The 15,975-nt window shown below is 44.1% G+C and overlaps 1 protein-coding gene across 1 annotated transcript in view; it reads right to left on the reverse strand.

The window, feature by feature from the left end:
- Positions 1-11,629: 11,629 nt before the first annotated feature.
- The window catches only part of ATP6V1B1 (ATPase H+ transporting V1 subunit B1), a 29,563-nt gene continuing 25,217 nt past the window's right edge, over positions 11,630-15,975 (reverse strand). The window contains exons 8-14 of the mRNA XM_004029384.5: positions 15,398-15,495; positions 14,168-14,291; positions 13,756-13,906; positions 13,415-13,497; positions 12,520-12,624; positions 12,197-12,326; positions 11,630-12,104 (exon numbers count right to left, since the gene is read on the reverse strand). Of these exons, the coding sequence (XP_004029433.4) occupies positions 11,941-12,104; positions 12,197-12,326; positions 12,520-12,624; positions 13,415-13,497; positions 13,756-13,906; positions 14,168-14,291; positions 15,398-15,495 (855 nt within the window). The 3' untranslated portion in view covers positions 11,630-11,940. The remainder of the gene's footprint in view (positions 12,105-12,196; positions 12,327-12,519; positions 12,625-13,414; positions 13,498-13,755; positions 13,907-14,167; positions 14,292-15,397; positions 15,496-15,975) is intronic.

A 15,975-nucleotide genomic window follows, 5' to 3' on the forward strand; every position in this document is an offset into this window, starting at 1 on the left:
AGGGAAGGGCCCCCTGTCCGGTGGACACGTGACTCACGTGACCTTATCAATCATTGGAGATGACTCACACTCCTTACCCTGCCCCTTTTGCCTTGTATCCAATAAATAACAGCACAGCCAGGCATTCGGGGCCGCTACCGATCTCTGCCCTCTTGGTGGTAGTGGTCCCCGGGGCCCAGCTGTCTTTTCTTTTATCTCTTTGTCTTGTGTCTTTATTTCTACAATCTCTCATCTCTGCACACGGGGAGAAAAACCCACCCACCCTGTGGGGCTGGTCCCTACAAGTTTCTACAGCAGCAAAATGGGGATAATAGCACCTACTTTACAAGAAATGAAGGAATGCAAACAATGAGAATGGTGCTAGCAGAGAAGCACTACCTGTGAATCTGCTATTACTCAAAGAAGAACTATTCAAACCATTGCTAGCATCAGATATTAGGATTTTAAGTAAATGTTCACTAATTTGGTAGTGGAAATGATGTTCTAATGTGGCTCTTTGATTACCAACAAGGGTTAAACATTTAATTATCAGTGGTTTTGTCTTCTAGGAATTCTTTTACTCACATGGTTCTTTGAGGGCCTTAATGTGTTTCTTACTGATCTGTAAAACTTATTAGCATAGTGACCCTTTATGTATGTTATATTTGTTGTCAATATTTTCCTCAGTTTGCCTTTTGACTTTTTAGAATATATAGTAGCTAAGCAATAACTGTTGCTTGAATCAGTGTTGTCTTACTGAGCCATCCACATTCTCATCCCTTCTCAATAGGAATGACCCCAAGTTTATCAGAAGGCTCCTGTGGCTCCAGGGTCAACTCTGGGCATATCTGACTACATCACTCCACCCCTACCATGGTCTCTCCTCTGTACCCCAGCGTTCCAGGTATTTCCCCTAAGAAAAGGACAGAAGGTCCCCTAAGACCACAGTGACCTGCAGAGAGGGACAAGAATACAGATTATCCACCCAGAATCACCTTTCTCCCTTTCCAGGGTACTGTCTTCTGAGAGCGCACTTGTCTGCCAACCCCAGTAGCCAGGACTCAGCATACCTGGCAAACACCTTCAAAACTAGCAAATCATGCTGGCTATCTGCCCCAGGTAGGGCCTTAGCAACTGGCTTCAAGTTGAGGTAAAGTGACAGTGCTTTTCAGGGATACAGTTTGAAGATTTCCTGGGCTATTGTTGCTTCTGGGGTGTTAGGATTCTAATAATGACAACAGGACCCTGTGTATGTGGTGGGGTTGGAGAGAGCATCTCAGTACCTCTCCAAGTTCATCCTCACTATCTTGAAGTGGGGTATCTTACATCTCTATACCAGTGTTTTGCAACCCTGGCTGTACAAACACCAATGCAGGGGTCTTACCCCTACAGATTCTGATTAATTCATCTGGTTTGGGGCCTGGGCATTGGTATTTGTAAAGTTCTCCAGGTGATTCTCGTGTGTAGCCAGGGTTGAGAACCACTTTAAGGCCTTTCTGCCTCAGTCAGGGAGGCAAGAGGCTGCAGGTGATTTTGAGGGAGAAGGGTCAATAGAGTAAGGGAGGAAGAAACAGGAAACTAGCAGAGTCCCCGGGAGGAGAGAATGTGTTATCCTAAAGACCCTTTGGCCACAGCCATGCAGCTGGGCAAACAGATAACGCCTGGTGGAACAACAGAAGCTGGACCATGAGAAGGGCAGACAGCAGAAAATGCCCAGAGAAAGGTTCAGTTTCTTCTTTGGAAGGTGATAGTAAGGGTGTGGCTCCAGATTAACTGGTTCTACAGCTCCAGGCAAGGGAGATGGAAGGCTGAGGGGAGCAGGTCCATCAGGGAGAAGTTGGGGGAGAACCTAGAGAGGCACTGTCTGTACACTCCAGGGCCAGTGCCCAAGGCCAGATGCTCCTCATCTATTCTCTAAACCACCCCAGGATCCTCTTGAAGCTTAAGCTAGTTTAGATTGAGCTTCTGTCACTTTCAACTGAAGCTTGACTAGTAAAAACTCCTGAGGTTAAAGCCTCTATTGGGTAAAAGAATTAGGACCAGTGGGATCGTCCCAGAAAAGAGCTGTGTGGGCTAGGGGCACTGTGAAGACCCAGGGGACATTGGAACCTGGCCCTGTGCTGTCTTCCAGGAGGAGTGGTACACCCCAGAGAAATGGCCAGGTACGTGAAACTAAAGAATTATGCTTGGAGTGCTGAGATCCATTTGTTTGAGCAGGGACACACCCTAAGATGGGCCTAGGCTGTGGAAGCTGACACTTTCACTGTGACTAGGCAGCGTGCTTGCCCATGAATGGGAGCAGCGTGGGGGAACTTGGCTGTGAGAATTGGGAGTCCTCCAGTGGTGAGTCTGGGTTCTGGCTGTGGTGGTAATGGGGTAGGAAACAGGACTTTCAGAACAGCACCCTGGAGTATCCATTTGGAAGTAAGTGGATAATGCTTTTAAGGGAGAAAGAAAAATGTGAAAGACAGGTTCTAATGGGTGGGAGAGGGAATGTCTGCCTCTTGGGACCAGATTTGGAGGAAGGCAAGTATCTGGGTGCCCACTATATTGTAGGGGTGGGGAGGTCTGCTCAGGACAGGAACCCTAAAGAACAAGTCATACCCCTTAAATCAGATTTACATTGAGGGAAAAAAGGACTTCACTACAAGAGCCTATCCAAGTCCCTAAACAAACAAGCAAACAACAAAAACAAGCCCGAGACGGGGGAAGGGATATCAGAATTCAGAGTTACTACGATATATTTCCTAAAAAGTTTAATTTTCAACAAAAAACCATGAGATATACAAATAAACATGACCCATACATAGGGGGAAAAAAGCAGACAACAGAAACTGCCTATGAAAGAGGCCAGATATCAGATTTAACAGACCAAGACTTCAAACCAGCCATTAAAGCTATGTTTAAAGAACTAAAGGAAACTATGATTTAAAAAAGTAGAAGAAGGTATGGTGACAATTTCTCAACAAATAGAGACTATCGATAAGATAAACCATTAAAAAATAATCCAATGAATTCTGGAATTGCAGAGTATAATAATTGAAATAAAAAATTCACTAGAGAGGAACAATAGTGGATTTGAACTTGCAGAAGAAAGGATCAGCAAACTTGAAGATAGGCAGTAGAGATTATGCAATCCAAAGAGCAAAGAGAAAAAAGAATGAAGGAAAACAGAGCCTCAAAAAAAGTCGGGGGGCACCATTAGGCACACCAACATACTCATAATGGGAATTCCAGAAGGAGAGATGAGAGAAAAGAGCAGAGAAAGTAATTGAAGAAGCAATGGCTGAAAATTAGCCAAGTTTGATGAAAAAGATTAATCTACACATTTAAGAAAGCTCAGCAAACTCCAAGTAAGTTAAACACAAATATATCCACACCTGAGCTCATCATACTAAAAATGCTGAGAGACAAAGTTTTCAAAGCAGCAAGAGAAAAAGAACTAATCACATTCAAGGGAACCTCAATAAGATCAATAGCTGAATTCTCATCAGAAACAATGGAGGCCAAAAGGTAATGGGTAACATATTCAAAATGCTGAACAAAAAACAACTATCAAGAATTTTATATCCAGAAAAGCTATCTTTGAAAATAAAGGCAAAATAAAGACATTGCCTGACAAACAAAAACTCAGAAAATTTGTTGCTAGCATCCTTGCCTTACAAGAATTACTAATGGAAGTTCTTCAGACTAGAAGTAAGTGACCCCACACCATAATCTGAATCTTCACAAAATAAAAACAAAACAAATCCAAAGAGCACTGGTAAAGATGACTATGTAATTACAAAAACAATATAAATGTATATTTCTTCTCCTTCTCTTAACTGACTTAAAAATAAATTGTATAAAACAACATATATGATTGTGTTGTTGGGCCTATAATGTATAGAAGTGTAATCTATTTGACAATAACAACAAAAATGAGGTGGGTGGGAGCAAATCTGTATTGGAATAAAGACATAACAGCAGATGGTAACTCATACCCGTGAGAACAAATAACAAGAACCAGAAATAGTATAGAAGATTAATATAATATAGTCTATAAATATATATTTACTATCCTTCTCAGTTTCTTTAAATGACATAAAACTATACAAGGCAATATTATAACAATGTATTATTTGCATATTATATATGCGCTATGTATAACAATAGTACAAAAAGTTAGAAAAGGGAATTGAGTAATAGAAGAATAATGTTTCAGTATCTCACTGGAATTAAGTTAGTATAAATCTGAAATAGATTCTGATAAGCTAAATTGAATATAGTAAGCTCTAGAGTAACCACTAAGAAAACAACTGAAAAAAATAGAATGGAAAATGATTGAAGGAATTAAAATGTTACATAATAAAATATTCACTTAATTTAAAAGAAAGATTAAAGGAGAAACAGAGGAATGAAAAAGACATGACATATACAGAAAATGAAAAGTAATGAAGTCAGAAATAAATAAAACAAAAAGAAAAGTAAAATGACAGATGTATACAGTACCATATCAGTAATAACACTCAGTCAGACTGGATAAAAATCAATATTCAACTATACGCTGTCTATGGGAGACATTTTATTTTTTATTTATTTATATTTTTTGTAGTGATAGGGTCTTACTATGTTGCCCAGGCTGATCTCAAACTACTAGCTTCAAGTGATTCTCCCACCTTGGCCTCCAAAAGTGTTGAGATTACAGGCATGAGCCACTGCACCCAGCACAGAAGACACTTTAGATTCAAAGACACAGGTAGGTTGAAAAGGAAATAGATATATTATGCAAACAGTAAACATAAGAAAGATGGAGTGGCTATACTAATGTCAGACAAAATAGACTTGAACATCAAAACAAAATAAAACAAAACCCACAATCAAAGCATGTTACTAGAGACAAAGGAGGACATTTTATAATGAAAACAGGGTCAATCCATCAGAAAGATATAACAATTATAAACATATATGCACCTAACACCAGAGTCCAAAAATATAGGAAGTAAAAACTGACAGAATTGAAAGAAAAAATAGATAATTCAACAATAATAATTGAAGACGTCAATATCCCACTTTCAGTAATGGATAGAATAAGTACCCAGAAGTACAACAAGGAAGTAGAAGTCTTGAACAATACTATCAACCAACTAAACCTGAAAGACATCTGTTGTACTCTTCATCCAACAACAGCAGAGTACACATTCCTCTCAAGTGCACGTGAAACATTCTGTAGAATAGACAATATGCTGGACCATAAAACAAGACTCGATAAGTTTAAAATAATTGAAATGTTCTCTGACCACATGGGAATGAAATTATAAATGAATAAGAAATTAACTTGAGAAATTCACAAATCCGTGGAAATTAAACAATTCACTCCTAAATAACAAATAGGTCAAAGAAGAAGCCACAAGGAAAATTAGAGACTGCTTTGAGATTGATGAAAATAACAGGGAAAATTAACTAAACTCAAAGTCGGTTTTTATTTTTTATTTATTTATTTTTTTGAGACAGGATCTCACTCTGTCACCCAGGCTGGAGTATAATGGCACAATCTTGGCTCACTGCAACCTCAACCTCCCAGGCTCAAGTGATCCTCCCACCTCAGCCTCCTCAGTAGCTAGGACTACAGGAACATACCACCATGCCCAGCTAATTTTGTTTAATTTTTTGTAGAAATAAGGTCTCACTATGTTGCCCAGGCTGGTCTCGAACTCCTGGGCTCAAGTGATCCTTCCACCTTGTCCTCCCAAAGTGATGGGATTACAGACATGAGCCACCATGCCTGGCCTCAAAGTTGGTTTTTAAAAAAGGTCAACAAATTTGGCAAACTTGAAGAAATAAGACCTAGTGTTTGATAGATCAGTAGGGTGACTATGGTTTACAACAATCTATTGTACATTTCAAAATATCCAGGAGAGGATTATTTGAGTGTTTCTAGCATAAAGACAAGACAAATATTTAAGGTGATGAATGTCCCAAGTACACCGATTTGATCTTTAAAAATTATATGAATCTATTAAATTATCACATGTACTCTGAAATTATCTACATCTATTATGCATCAGTAAAATAATTATTTTTTAAAAATTGGCAAACCTTTAGCTAGACTGACCAAAAAAAAGAGAGAAAACTAAATTTATTAAAATAAGAGATGAAGGGGGACATTACTATGTACTTTACAGAAATAAAAAGTACAAGGGTATATTATGAACAATTACTTGCCAACAATTTAGATAACTTAGATAACAAGGGAAAAAATCCCATAATAAAACAGCCTACCAAAATGGACTCAGGAAGAAATGGAAAATCTGAATAGACATATAATAATTAAAGATAATCAATTAGTAGTAGTTGTAGTTAGTAGTAAAAACTGCCAACAAAGAAAAGTCCAAGTCCAGATGTTTGGTGAATTTTACCAAACATTTAAAGAAGAATTAATACGAATTATTCACAAAGTCTTCCCAAAATATAAACGAAAAATGAACAATTTCAACTCATTCTATTAGGCTAGTATTACCCTGCTACTAAAATCAGACAAAGACATCACAAGAAAAAAAAAATTACAGGCCAATATCTCTTGTGTATATAGATGCAAAAATCCTCCATAAAACACTAGCAAATCATATCCAATAACATATTAAGAAAGATTGTGCACCATGACAAAGGGAACTTATCCCATGAATATAGGTTTGGTTTGATATCTGAAAATCAATATAATGCACTATATCAATGGAATAAAGGATAAAAAAACCACGATCATCTCAGTAGCCAAAAAAAGATCATTTGACAAAATTCTACACCTCTTATTATAAAGCACTCAACAAACTTGGAATAGATTGAACTTCCTCAACTTGATAAAGGAAATCTATGAAAAACCCACAGCTAACATCACGCTTAATGGTGAACAGCTGAATGACTTCCCTTTAAGATCAGGAACAAGACAATGGTGTCCACTCTTGCCACCTCTATTTAACACTGTGCTAGAGGTTCTAGCCAGGGAAATTAGGTAAGGAAATGAAATGAAAGGCATCCAGATTCAAAAGGAATAAGTAATACTATCTCTATAGATTACATGATCTTGTATACTGAAAACCCTAAGGAATTCATTTAAAAATGATTCAAAGTAATAAATTAGTCAGCAAGATTACAGAATACAAGACCAATATCAAAAATCATTTGTATTTCTATACACTAGCAATGAGCAATCTGAAAATGGAATTATGAAAACAATCCCATTTACAATGGCATCAAAAAGCATAACATACTTAGAAATAAATTTAAGAGAAGAACAAAACTTATTCCCTGAAAATTACAAAACTTAGTTGAAAGAAATTAAAGAAGACTGGAATAAATAGAAAGATACTCCCTGTCCATGGATATGGATCAGAAGATTTAATATTGCTAAGATGGCAATACTCCCCAAATCAATCTACAGATTTAATGCAGTCCTCCTCATAATTCAGGCTGGCTTCCTTTTAGAAACTGACAGGTTGATCCTAAAATTCATGTGGAAATTCAAGGGATCCAGAACAGCCGAAACCATCTTGGAAAAGTGGGAGCACATCCACTTCCCAATCAAAACTTCTTACAAAGCTACAGTAACTAAGAAAGTGTAGTAATAGCATAATAATGGACATATAGATCAATGGAATAAATTTGGAGTCCAGAAATAACCGGTCACGTTAATGGTCAACTGATTTTTGCTAAGACAATTCAATGGGAAAAAGAATAGTCTCTCCAAAACATGAGACACTGGAACATCCATATGCAAAAGAATGAAATTGGAACCCTGGCTCACATAATATAAAATATTACAATGGATGAAAGACTTAAATATAACAGTTAAAACCATAAAACTCGGCCGGGCGCGGTGGCTCATGCCTGTAATCCCAGCACTTTGGGAGGCCGAGGCGGGCGGATCACGAGGTCAGGTGATGCAGACCATCCTGGCTAACACAGTGAAACCCCGTCTCTACTAAAAATACAAAAAATTAGTCGGGCGTGGTGGCGGGCGCCTGTAGTCCCAGCTACTCGGGAGGCTGAGTCAGGAGAATGGTGTGAACCTGGGAGGCGGAGCTTGCAGTGAGCCGAGATGGCACCACTGCACTCCAGCCTGGGCGACAGAGCAAGACTTCGTCTCAAAACAAAACAAAACAAAACAAAACAAAACTGTAAAACTCACCTGGGCGTGGTGGCTCACACCTGTAATCCGGCACTTTGGGAGGCCAAGGAGGGTGGATCACTTGAGGGCAGGAGTTTGAGACCAGCCTGGCCAACATGGCAAAACCCCGTGTCTACTAAAAGTGCAAAAATTAGCCCGGTGTAGTGGTGCGTGCCTGTAGTCCCAGCTACTCGGGTAGCTGAGACAGGAGAATCACTTGAACCCGGGAGGCAGAGGTTGCAGTGAGCCGAGATCGTGCCACTGTACTCCAGCCTGGGTGACAGAGTGAGACTCCATCTCAAAACAAAAACAAAAAAACTATAAAACTCTTAGAAAAAAACATAAGCATAAATCATTGTGACCTTGGATTAGGCAATAGGTTCTTAGATATGACACCAAAAGAAAAAATAAACAAGACATCATCAAAATTAAATTTTTTTTGCTTTAAAGGACATCATCAAGAAAGTGAACAGACAACACACACACAGAATGAGAGAAAATATTTGCAAATCATTGGTAAAGGACTGGAATTGGTATGTCAAATATGTGAACAAGTCTTACAACTCAATAATAGAATGACAACCCAACTTTAAAATGGGCAAAAGATGTGAATAGGTATTTCTCCAAAGAAGATATACAAATGATCAATAAACATGGGAAAAGACAGCCAACATCAATCATTGTTAGGAAAATGAAAATCAAAACCACAATGAGATACCACTTTGTATCCACTAATATGGCTATAATAAAAAGGACAGATAATAAGTGTTGCTGAGGATGTGGAGAAATTGGAAACCTCATCCACTGCTTGGGGAAATGGAAAATGGTGCACCCACTTTGGAAAGCAGCTGGCTGTTCTTCAAAACATTAAACTGAGTTACCATCCAACCCAGCAATTCCACTACTAGTTATCTACCTAAGAGAAATGAAAACATGTCCTCATAACAACTTTCACAGGAATGTTCATAGTAGCATTATGCATAATAGCAAAAAAGTGGAAACAACTCATATGTCCATAAACTGCTGGATAAACAAAAGGTGGTATATGCATTCTGTGAAATATTATTTGGTAATAAAAAGAAATGAAGTACTGATGCATGCATGGATGAACCTTGAAAATATTTTGCTAAGAAGCCAGTCACAAAAGACCACATATTGTATGTTTCCATTTATACGAAATAAAACAGACACATCCATGGACAGAAAGTAGGTTAGTAGTTGCCTAGGGCTGAAGAGGGAATGGATTGTGGGGAGGTGTTGAGAGGTGAAAGCTAAGGGTGTAGGGTTTCTTTTCGTGGTAATGACGGTGTTCTAAAATTGATTGTGGCCATGGATGCACAACTCTGTGACTATACCAAAAACTTAACTCTTACAATTATAAATAAATTGTATAGTATGGGAATTATATTTCAATGAAATTGTTATTAAATAAAAACAACTCTTTGCCCAGCGGACACCCAAACCTTTCCCCAAGATGGCTGTAAATTATCTTGGGATGGGAATGGGGAGGGCCTCCTTTGGTCCTAGCTCTTGATCCAATAATTCTGACGTCATCTACAACACGTTTACCTAGAAATGAAACTCAGCTCTTTGCTGAAGTTCTATCCTCCCAAACCACCCTTCTTTCCCTTCCTAGGAAGTATTCATGATTTCACTGTAGATGGGGCAGGGGAGACAGAGGAGGGATTGATATTACAAAAAAGTTGGCAGCTTTCAAAGGAACATCAGGCAGCCTAACTTATAGAATACTCTTCATCCATTTCTTAACTGGGGATCTTCAGTCTTCTGTACTCATACCCCCCATGTCCTTCAGGCCCTCTCCCTAGCAACTCTTCTCCCTTCCTGTCTGGAGCAAACCAAATTCTACCTAGCATCTCTCAGGCAGAGCTGTTTAGGCCACACACATCTTTTGTGGCCTTGGTTGTCCCTTCCGAGGCTCCTGAGCTCATGTTCCACATGAAATTTATCAAGATATTTGTGTGTTTATTTGTTTGTTACTGAGACAGGGGGCGACCCTGTCTCACTCTGCAGCCCAGGCTGGAGTGCAGTGGCGCCATCACGGCTCACTGCAGCCTGACCTCCCAGGCTCAAGTAATCCTCCTGCTTCAGCCTCCTGGGTAGCTGGACTACAGGTGTGTGCCACCTAGGTGATTTTAAAAAATTATTTTAGTAGATACAGGGGTCTCACTGTGTTGCCCAGGCTGGTCTTTAACTCCTGGGCTCAAGCAATCAATCCTGTCTCAGCCTCCCAAAGTGCTGGGATTACAGGCTTGAACTATCACACCCAGCCTATCAAGCTATTTCTTTCTTTCTTTTTTCTTTTCTTTTCTTTTTTTTTTTTTGAGACGGAGTCTCACTCTTATTGCCCAAGCTGGAGTGCAATGGTGCGATCTTGGCACACCACAACCTCTGCCTCCCAGGTTCAAGCGATTCTCCTGCCTCAGCCTCCCATGTAGCTGGGATTACAGGGATGTGCCACCACAGCCGGCTAATTTTTTTTTTTTTTTTTTGTATTTTTAGTAGAGACGCGGTTTCTCCATGTCGGTCAGGCTGGTCTCGAACTCTCGACCTCAAGTGATCCGCCCGCCTCGGCCTCCCAAAGTGCTGGGATTACAGGTGTGAGCCACTGCTCCTGGCCCAAGCTATTTCTTAAGGAAGATAATTATCTCCCTAAGAAAAATTCTATTGTCAACTGTTAAGACATTAATGCAGCTTTTTAAAAATAAATTTATTTATTTATTTATTTATTTATTTATTTATTTATTTATATGAGATGGAGTCTCACTCTGTCGCCCAGGCTGGACTGCAGTGGCACTATCTCAGCTCACTGCAACCTCTGCCCCCCGCGTTCAAGTGATTCTCCTTTCTCAACCTCCCTAGTAGCTGGGATTACAGGCGTGCGATATCACACCCAACTAATTTTTTTTGTATTAGTAGAGACGGGGGTTTCGCCATGTTGTCCAGGCTGGTCTCGAACTCCTGACCTCAAGTGACCTCCGCCTCGGCCTCCCAAAATGCTTGGATTACAGGCATGAGCCACTGCGCCGGGCTTAAATTTAATTTTTATTTATTTTTTTTAAGAGACAGAGTCTCGCTATGTTGCCCAGGCTGGAGTGCAGTGGCTATTCCCAGGAACGGTTCCGCTATTGATCAGCACTGGAGTTATGACCTGTTTGGTTTCAGACCTGGACTTGTTCACCCCTCCTTAGGGAACCTACTGGCCCCCGTCTCCGGGAGGTCACCATATTGATGCCCAACTTAGTGTGGACACCATATCAGCATAGCGCACAACAGACCAGAACTCCTGAGCTCAAGCGATCCTCCCGTCTCAGCCTCCACAGTAGCTGGGACAACAGTCTCAGCCCCTGCGTTGGGCTTTTTTTTTTTTTTTTAATAGGGAGAATAGTTTAATGAACTCCGTGTGCTCATAACCCCAGCCCCCAGCTTCAACAATTATCTTTTCCTTTCATTTTTATCTTTCTTTTGCTAATCTTGTTTTCAACGAAGGTAAATTCATCTCAGTTACTTTTTATTTTTATTTTGTGGGCTTTTAACATAAAAATACAGATGCTCCCGTCAGAGTAAAGCATCGCAACCTTCGGTTCTTCCGCAGCACCGGGAGTCGAGGGGGAGGCATGGAGCGCGGGAAAAGGAATCGAGTGAGGGAAAGGGATGGAGCGTGCGGCGCCCCCACCACCTCGGAGCCAGCGGAGGGCGGAGGGCGGCGCAGAAGCCGCTGGTTGGGGTGGCGAGGGAGGGGAGACCCGGGAGCCGAGGGTAGGTTCCGTGCCGGTGTTGGGGTGCCACGGCGCGCGGGGCTAGAGCGCAGTGTCAGGCGCGAGGTCCTGCAGCGCCCCCTCGCGGGAATAGAACTCGTCGATCACGGCCTGCGGAATGCGCTTCAGCATCTCCTTGGGGAAGATGCGCAGCAGCTTCCAGCCCAGGTCCAGCGACTCGAACACCGAGCGGTTCTCGTAGGGGCCTAGGGACAGAGCGGGAGGGAGTGTTAGGAATGTGTGTGGGGCGGAAGGAGGGTGAAGAGGTTACTTGCTCCACACCAGCGACGCGCCTTACCCTGATTGATGAAGTTCTTCTCAAACTTCTGCAGGAATTCCAGGTAGAGCAGGTCCTCAGAGGTGAGCGCCTCCTCCCCAACTACTGCCTTCATGGCCTGCACGTCCTTCCCGATGGCATAGCAGGCGTACTGGGGGAGGGGCAAGGCGTCGGTGGCCGCTGCGGGCTTACCACGGGAGTCCAGTAGCCCCCAACCTGGCCACACTGGGACCCCGTTCGGAAAGGAATTTTGCCAGGAGAAAAGCTTGTCCTTCAGATGGGGCTCAGGCCTTCAGCTTCGGAAACTAGAGGACCTACCAGCCCCCGGACCCTCTTCTCCTTACCAGCTGGTTGGAGACATCTCCATGGTCCTTTCTTGTCATGCCTTCCCCAATGGCTGACTTCATCAGCCGCGACAGGGAAGGGAGCACGTTGATAGGGGGGTAGATCTGAGGGAGAAGAAAAAGGGAGTGGTGGACAGCAGGACTCAAGCTTTGCTCCCCCTGTCCCCAAATTGTTCTCAGGAGAAGCTCCTCACTTATCCTACATTCCAAGGGGTCAACAGCCACGCCCACCCTCTCTTATCTCCCACAAATTCTAGGGCTTGGGCATCAGCTGTCTTATATGTGGCCCTAGACAGAACAGTGGAGGGGGAAGATGACATGGCATTAGTTAATAAAAGGCTCAGTATTTCAAAACTTTTGATAATGTGGACAAAAACCACTTTGAAGCTTAATAGTTAATAGCTGCAAAAAAAAAAAAAAAAAAAAAAAAAAAAAAGCCTGCCAAGCAAAGAGAAAAACGTCATAGGGGTCGCCTTTAACCTACACACAGGACGGATGTGTGTCAGTTAGCCATTGTTTTCTGCCCACCGAAGCAAATAACTGGAAAGGGAAGGCAAATAGTATTGACTATCTGCCAGATGCTTTCTATATGCCAACTTATTTTTATCCTCCACAATGCATCTGGGTGATATATTTGATTATTCCCATTATATGGATGAGGAAACCTAGGATCCAAGAGATGAAATTATCTTCTCAAGATCCCAGAGCCAGGTAAACCAGATTCTGCTCAGGCCTGTCTTCTGTCTGTGAACCATGCAGTCTTCCCTGTGGCTGTCTCCTGTTTGGGGTTCGCTTTGGCTGGCCCCTCCTAATTCATGCCTGGGGGCAGTGAAACATCTGTTCCTCAGTGTTTCTCTGGGCTGAGAGCAGGAAGTGGGTAGGCACAGGGCAGTACCTGTCTGTTGTGAAGCTGTCTGTCCACGTAGATCTGTCCCTCTGTGATGAAGCCCGTCAAGTCTGGGATAGGGTGGGTGATATCTTCAAGAAAACACACTGGCCTCAGTGTGGGTGGGGCCCAGGTCTCCAACCACTCAGGGCCACCTGGGTTCTGTTTCCCTCATGGGAGTGATAGGGATGTGTGGGGGGCATGGATGGTGGAGGAAAGGGCAGTGTCTATCTCGATGGAGGAAAAGCGCTGCTGCACATCTGTGCAAAGCAACGTGGGCCCTTTAAGTATCTGGTTGGAAAAGGGAGGACAGGGGAGCTCTGGAGGGTAGTGGGCTGTGAGGAGGCTACCGTCGTTGGGCATGGTGAGGATGGGGATCTGTGTGATGGATCCTCCCCGACCCTCCACGCGGCCCGCCCGCTCGTAGATGGTGGCCAGGTCTGTGTACATATATCCAGGAAACCCTCGGCGCCCAGGCACCTCCTCTCTAGCAGCAGAGACCTGCAATATCCATGGGCACTGGGGTAAGAAAGGGGATGAGAGGCTGAAGCTAGGAAGGGTGGGTGGGAGGTTCAGTGACCCTGTGAGAAATGGAATGGGGGGCAGGGGAGGAATGGCCAGGCTGAGACCAAGCCCTGGAACTCATGGGAGTGGGGCAGGCTTGGGTGGACCAGCTCCCCTCTATTTGCAGGGTGACCCTCTGGGGTGTCAGGCTTAGGGAGGGGTAGGGAGGAATCTGACACCCCTTGCTAGCCAGCTTACCTCCCGCAAGGCCTCTGCATAGGAACTCATGTCCGTCAGTATGACCAGCACATGCTTCTCACACTGGTAGGCAAGGAATTCAGCAGTGGTCAGCGCCAGGCGCGGGGTGATGATCCGCTCGATCCTGGAGGTGTAGCCAGGTGTTTAGAGAGCCTGGAGGCCTGGGCTAATGCACCACATAGCCTGGGGGCTGAGCGCAAGGTGAACTGGGAAGCTGGTGTTGTGCATAGTGGCAGAGGAATGGATAAGATGAGCCCTTGCCCCCACCCCCTAGGCCAGGGCCATGGTTCCTGGGAGTAGGCAGACTCCAACACACACCTCGCCTACTGTCCAAGGTAGGAAAGGGGACAGGGGCTGAGGCCAGGAGGCAAGTTGGGTGGGAAAAGCCAGGCAGGGCCAGGAGTGCCTGATGAAGATGAGAGTGGCTTTTGTCCCCTGTGGACTGAAGGGGAAGGACTCTGGCATATCACACTGTAGATGAGTTGGGGGCACCTGCTTTAGCTCTGTCTTATCCTAGGGCACCCACACTTGGGTCAGCTGGAGCACCCTCACTCCATGTCCTCTGGATGGTTTCGTCCCTCTCACTGCTCCTCTCACTGTCCTTTTCACTGCTCCAAGCACACCTAATGTGCTCGTCCCTATGCTTGCCAGCCCTATGAACCCTTCCCACGTGGAGTGCTCCTGAATACCGTACCTCAGCTTCAGACACTCTCAGTTCCCAGCTCTGGAGCTGTGGCTCTTCCCCTTGGGGATGTCACCAAAACCTCCAGAATTCTATTATCTGCTTTCTGGAGTACCCTCCAGAAATACCCAGGATAGTTTATTAGAATTGTTTTCATCCACCTGACCCCCAGATTTAAACTCCCATTTTCTACACTTTTATAATAGCAGTTTTTCTACATAAATGTTTAGGGAAATGATCTTCTTGGGGTGACTTTGTGGACGTGACACAGAGATGAGGAGCCCTGAGTTGGAATGGTGGCTGGACATGGGTTGTGGGAAGAGCAGAGGGCACAGGCAGCAGACAGAGTCATGTTCTGGCTCCCTGTGTCTGTGAGTTTCCTACCCCTTCCCAGGCCTCAGTTTCCCTATCTACACAATGAGGGCTGTTCTCCCAGCTCTGGCGTATGGCTGTAGTTCTGGGATGCCCTGGAGCCCTGGTACTGTCGGTCTTGGAAGGGGACGGGGTCTGCCCACCTGAGGGCAGTTTGGGCATCAGGGAAAGCTCACGTGGGGTCATTGGCCAAGTTCAGGAAGAGGCAGACGTTCCCCATGGTTCCATTCTGCTCAAAGTCAGACTTGAAGAATCTGGCTGTCTCCATGTTCACCTGGATACACAGCAGGGTGGGCTGGAGGTAGGGCCCTGTGGCCTGAGGGCAAGGCCTGGCCCCTCCCAGGTGTCCTCAGGAAAGCCTGTGGACTGACCAGCTACCAGTCGCTGGGGGTGAAGGCACCAAGGCCATGGGGTGACCCTGGGGCTGGAAAGGGCAGGCACTGGGTTTGCTGCCCCAGTCCTCATAGGGCCTTGTCAGATCCCCCCGGAGAGGCTGAGACTTCTTTAAGTCCAGCTCTGCTCAGTGCCATCCCTGCCCCTCCTGTTGCCAGCTGCTGCTCTGCTCACCTCCCTGGCCTCCCAGGCCTCCCGTTCCTGAAGCTATCTTTTTTCCCCCAATCCCCTGGCTTCCCCTCCTTCAGGCCACCCAGGGCCCATCCTACCACTGTGATTGCCTTTGGGACACCCTGAGGGACACATGACCGTGGTCACTGCTCCCATCCTCACCCCTCCTGGCTGGCCGGGACACTGATGG

Source organism: Gorilla gorilla, chromosome 12, assembly GCF_029281585.2.
Source record: "Gorilla gorilla gorilla isolate KB3781 chromosome 12, NHGRI_mGorGor1-v2.1_pri, whole genome shotgun sequence".
Lineage (NCBI taxonomy): Eukaryota > Metazoa > Chordata > Mammalia > Primates > Hominidae > Gorilla > Gorilla gorilla.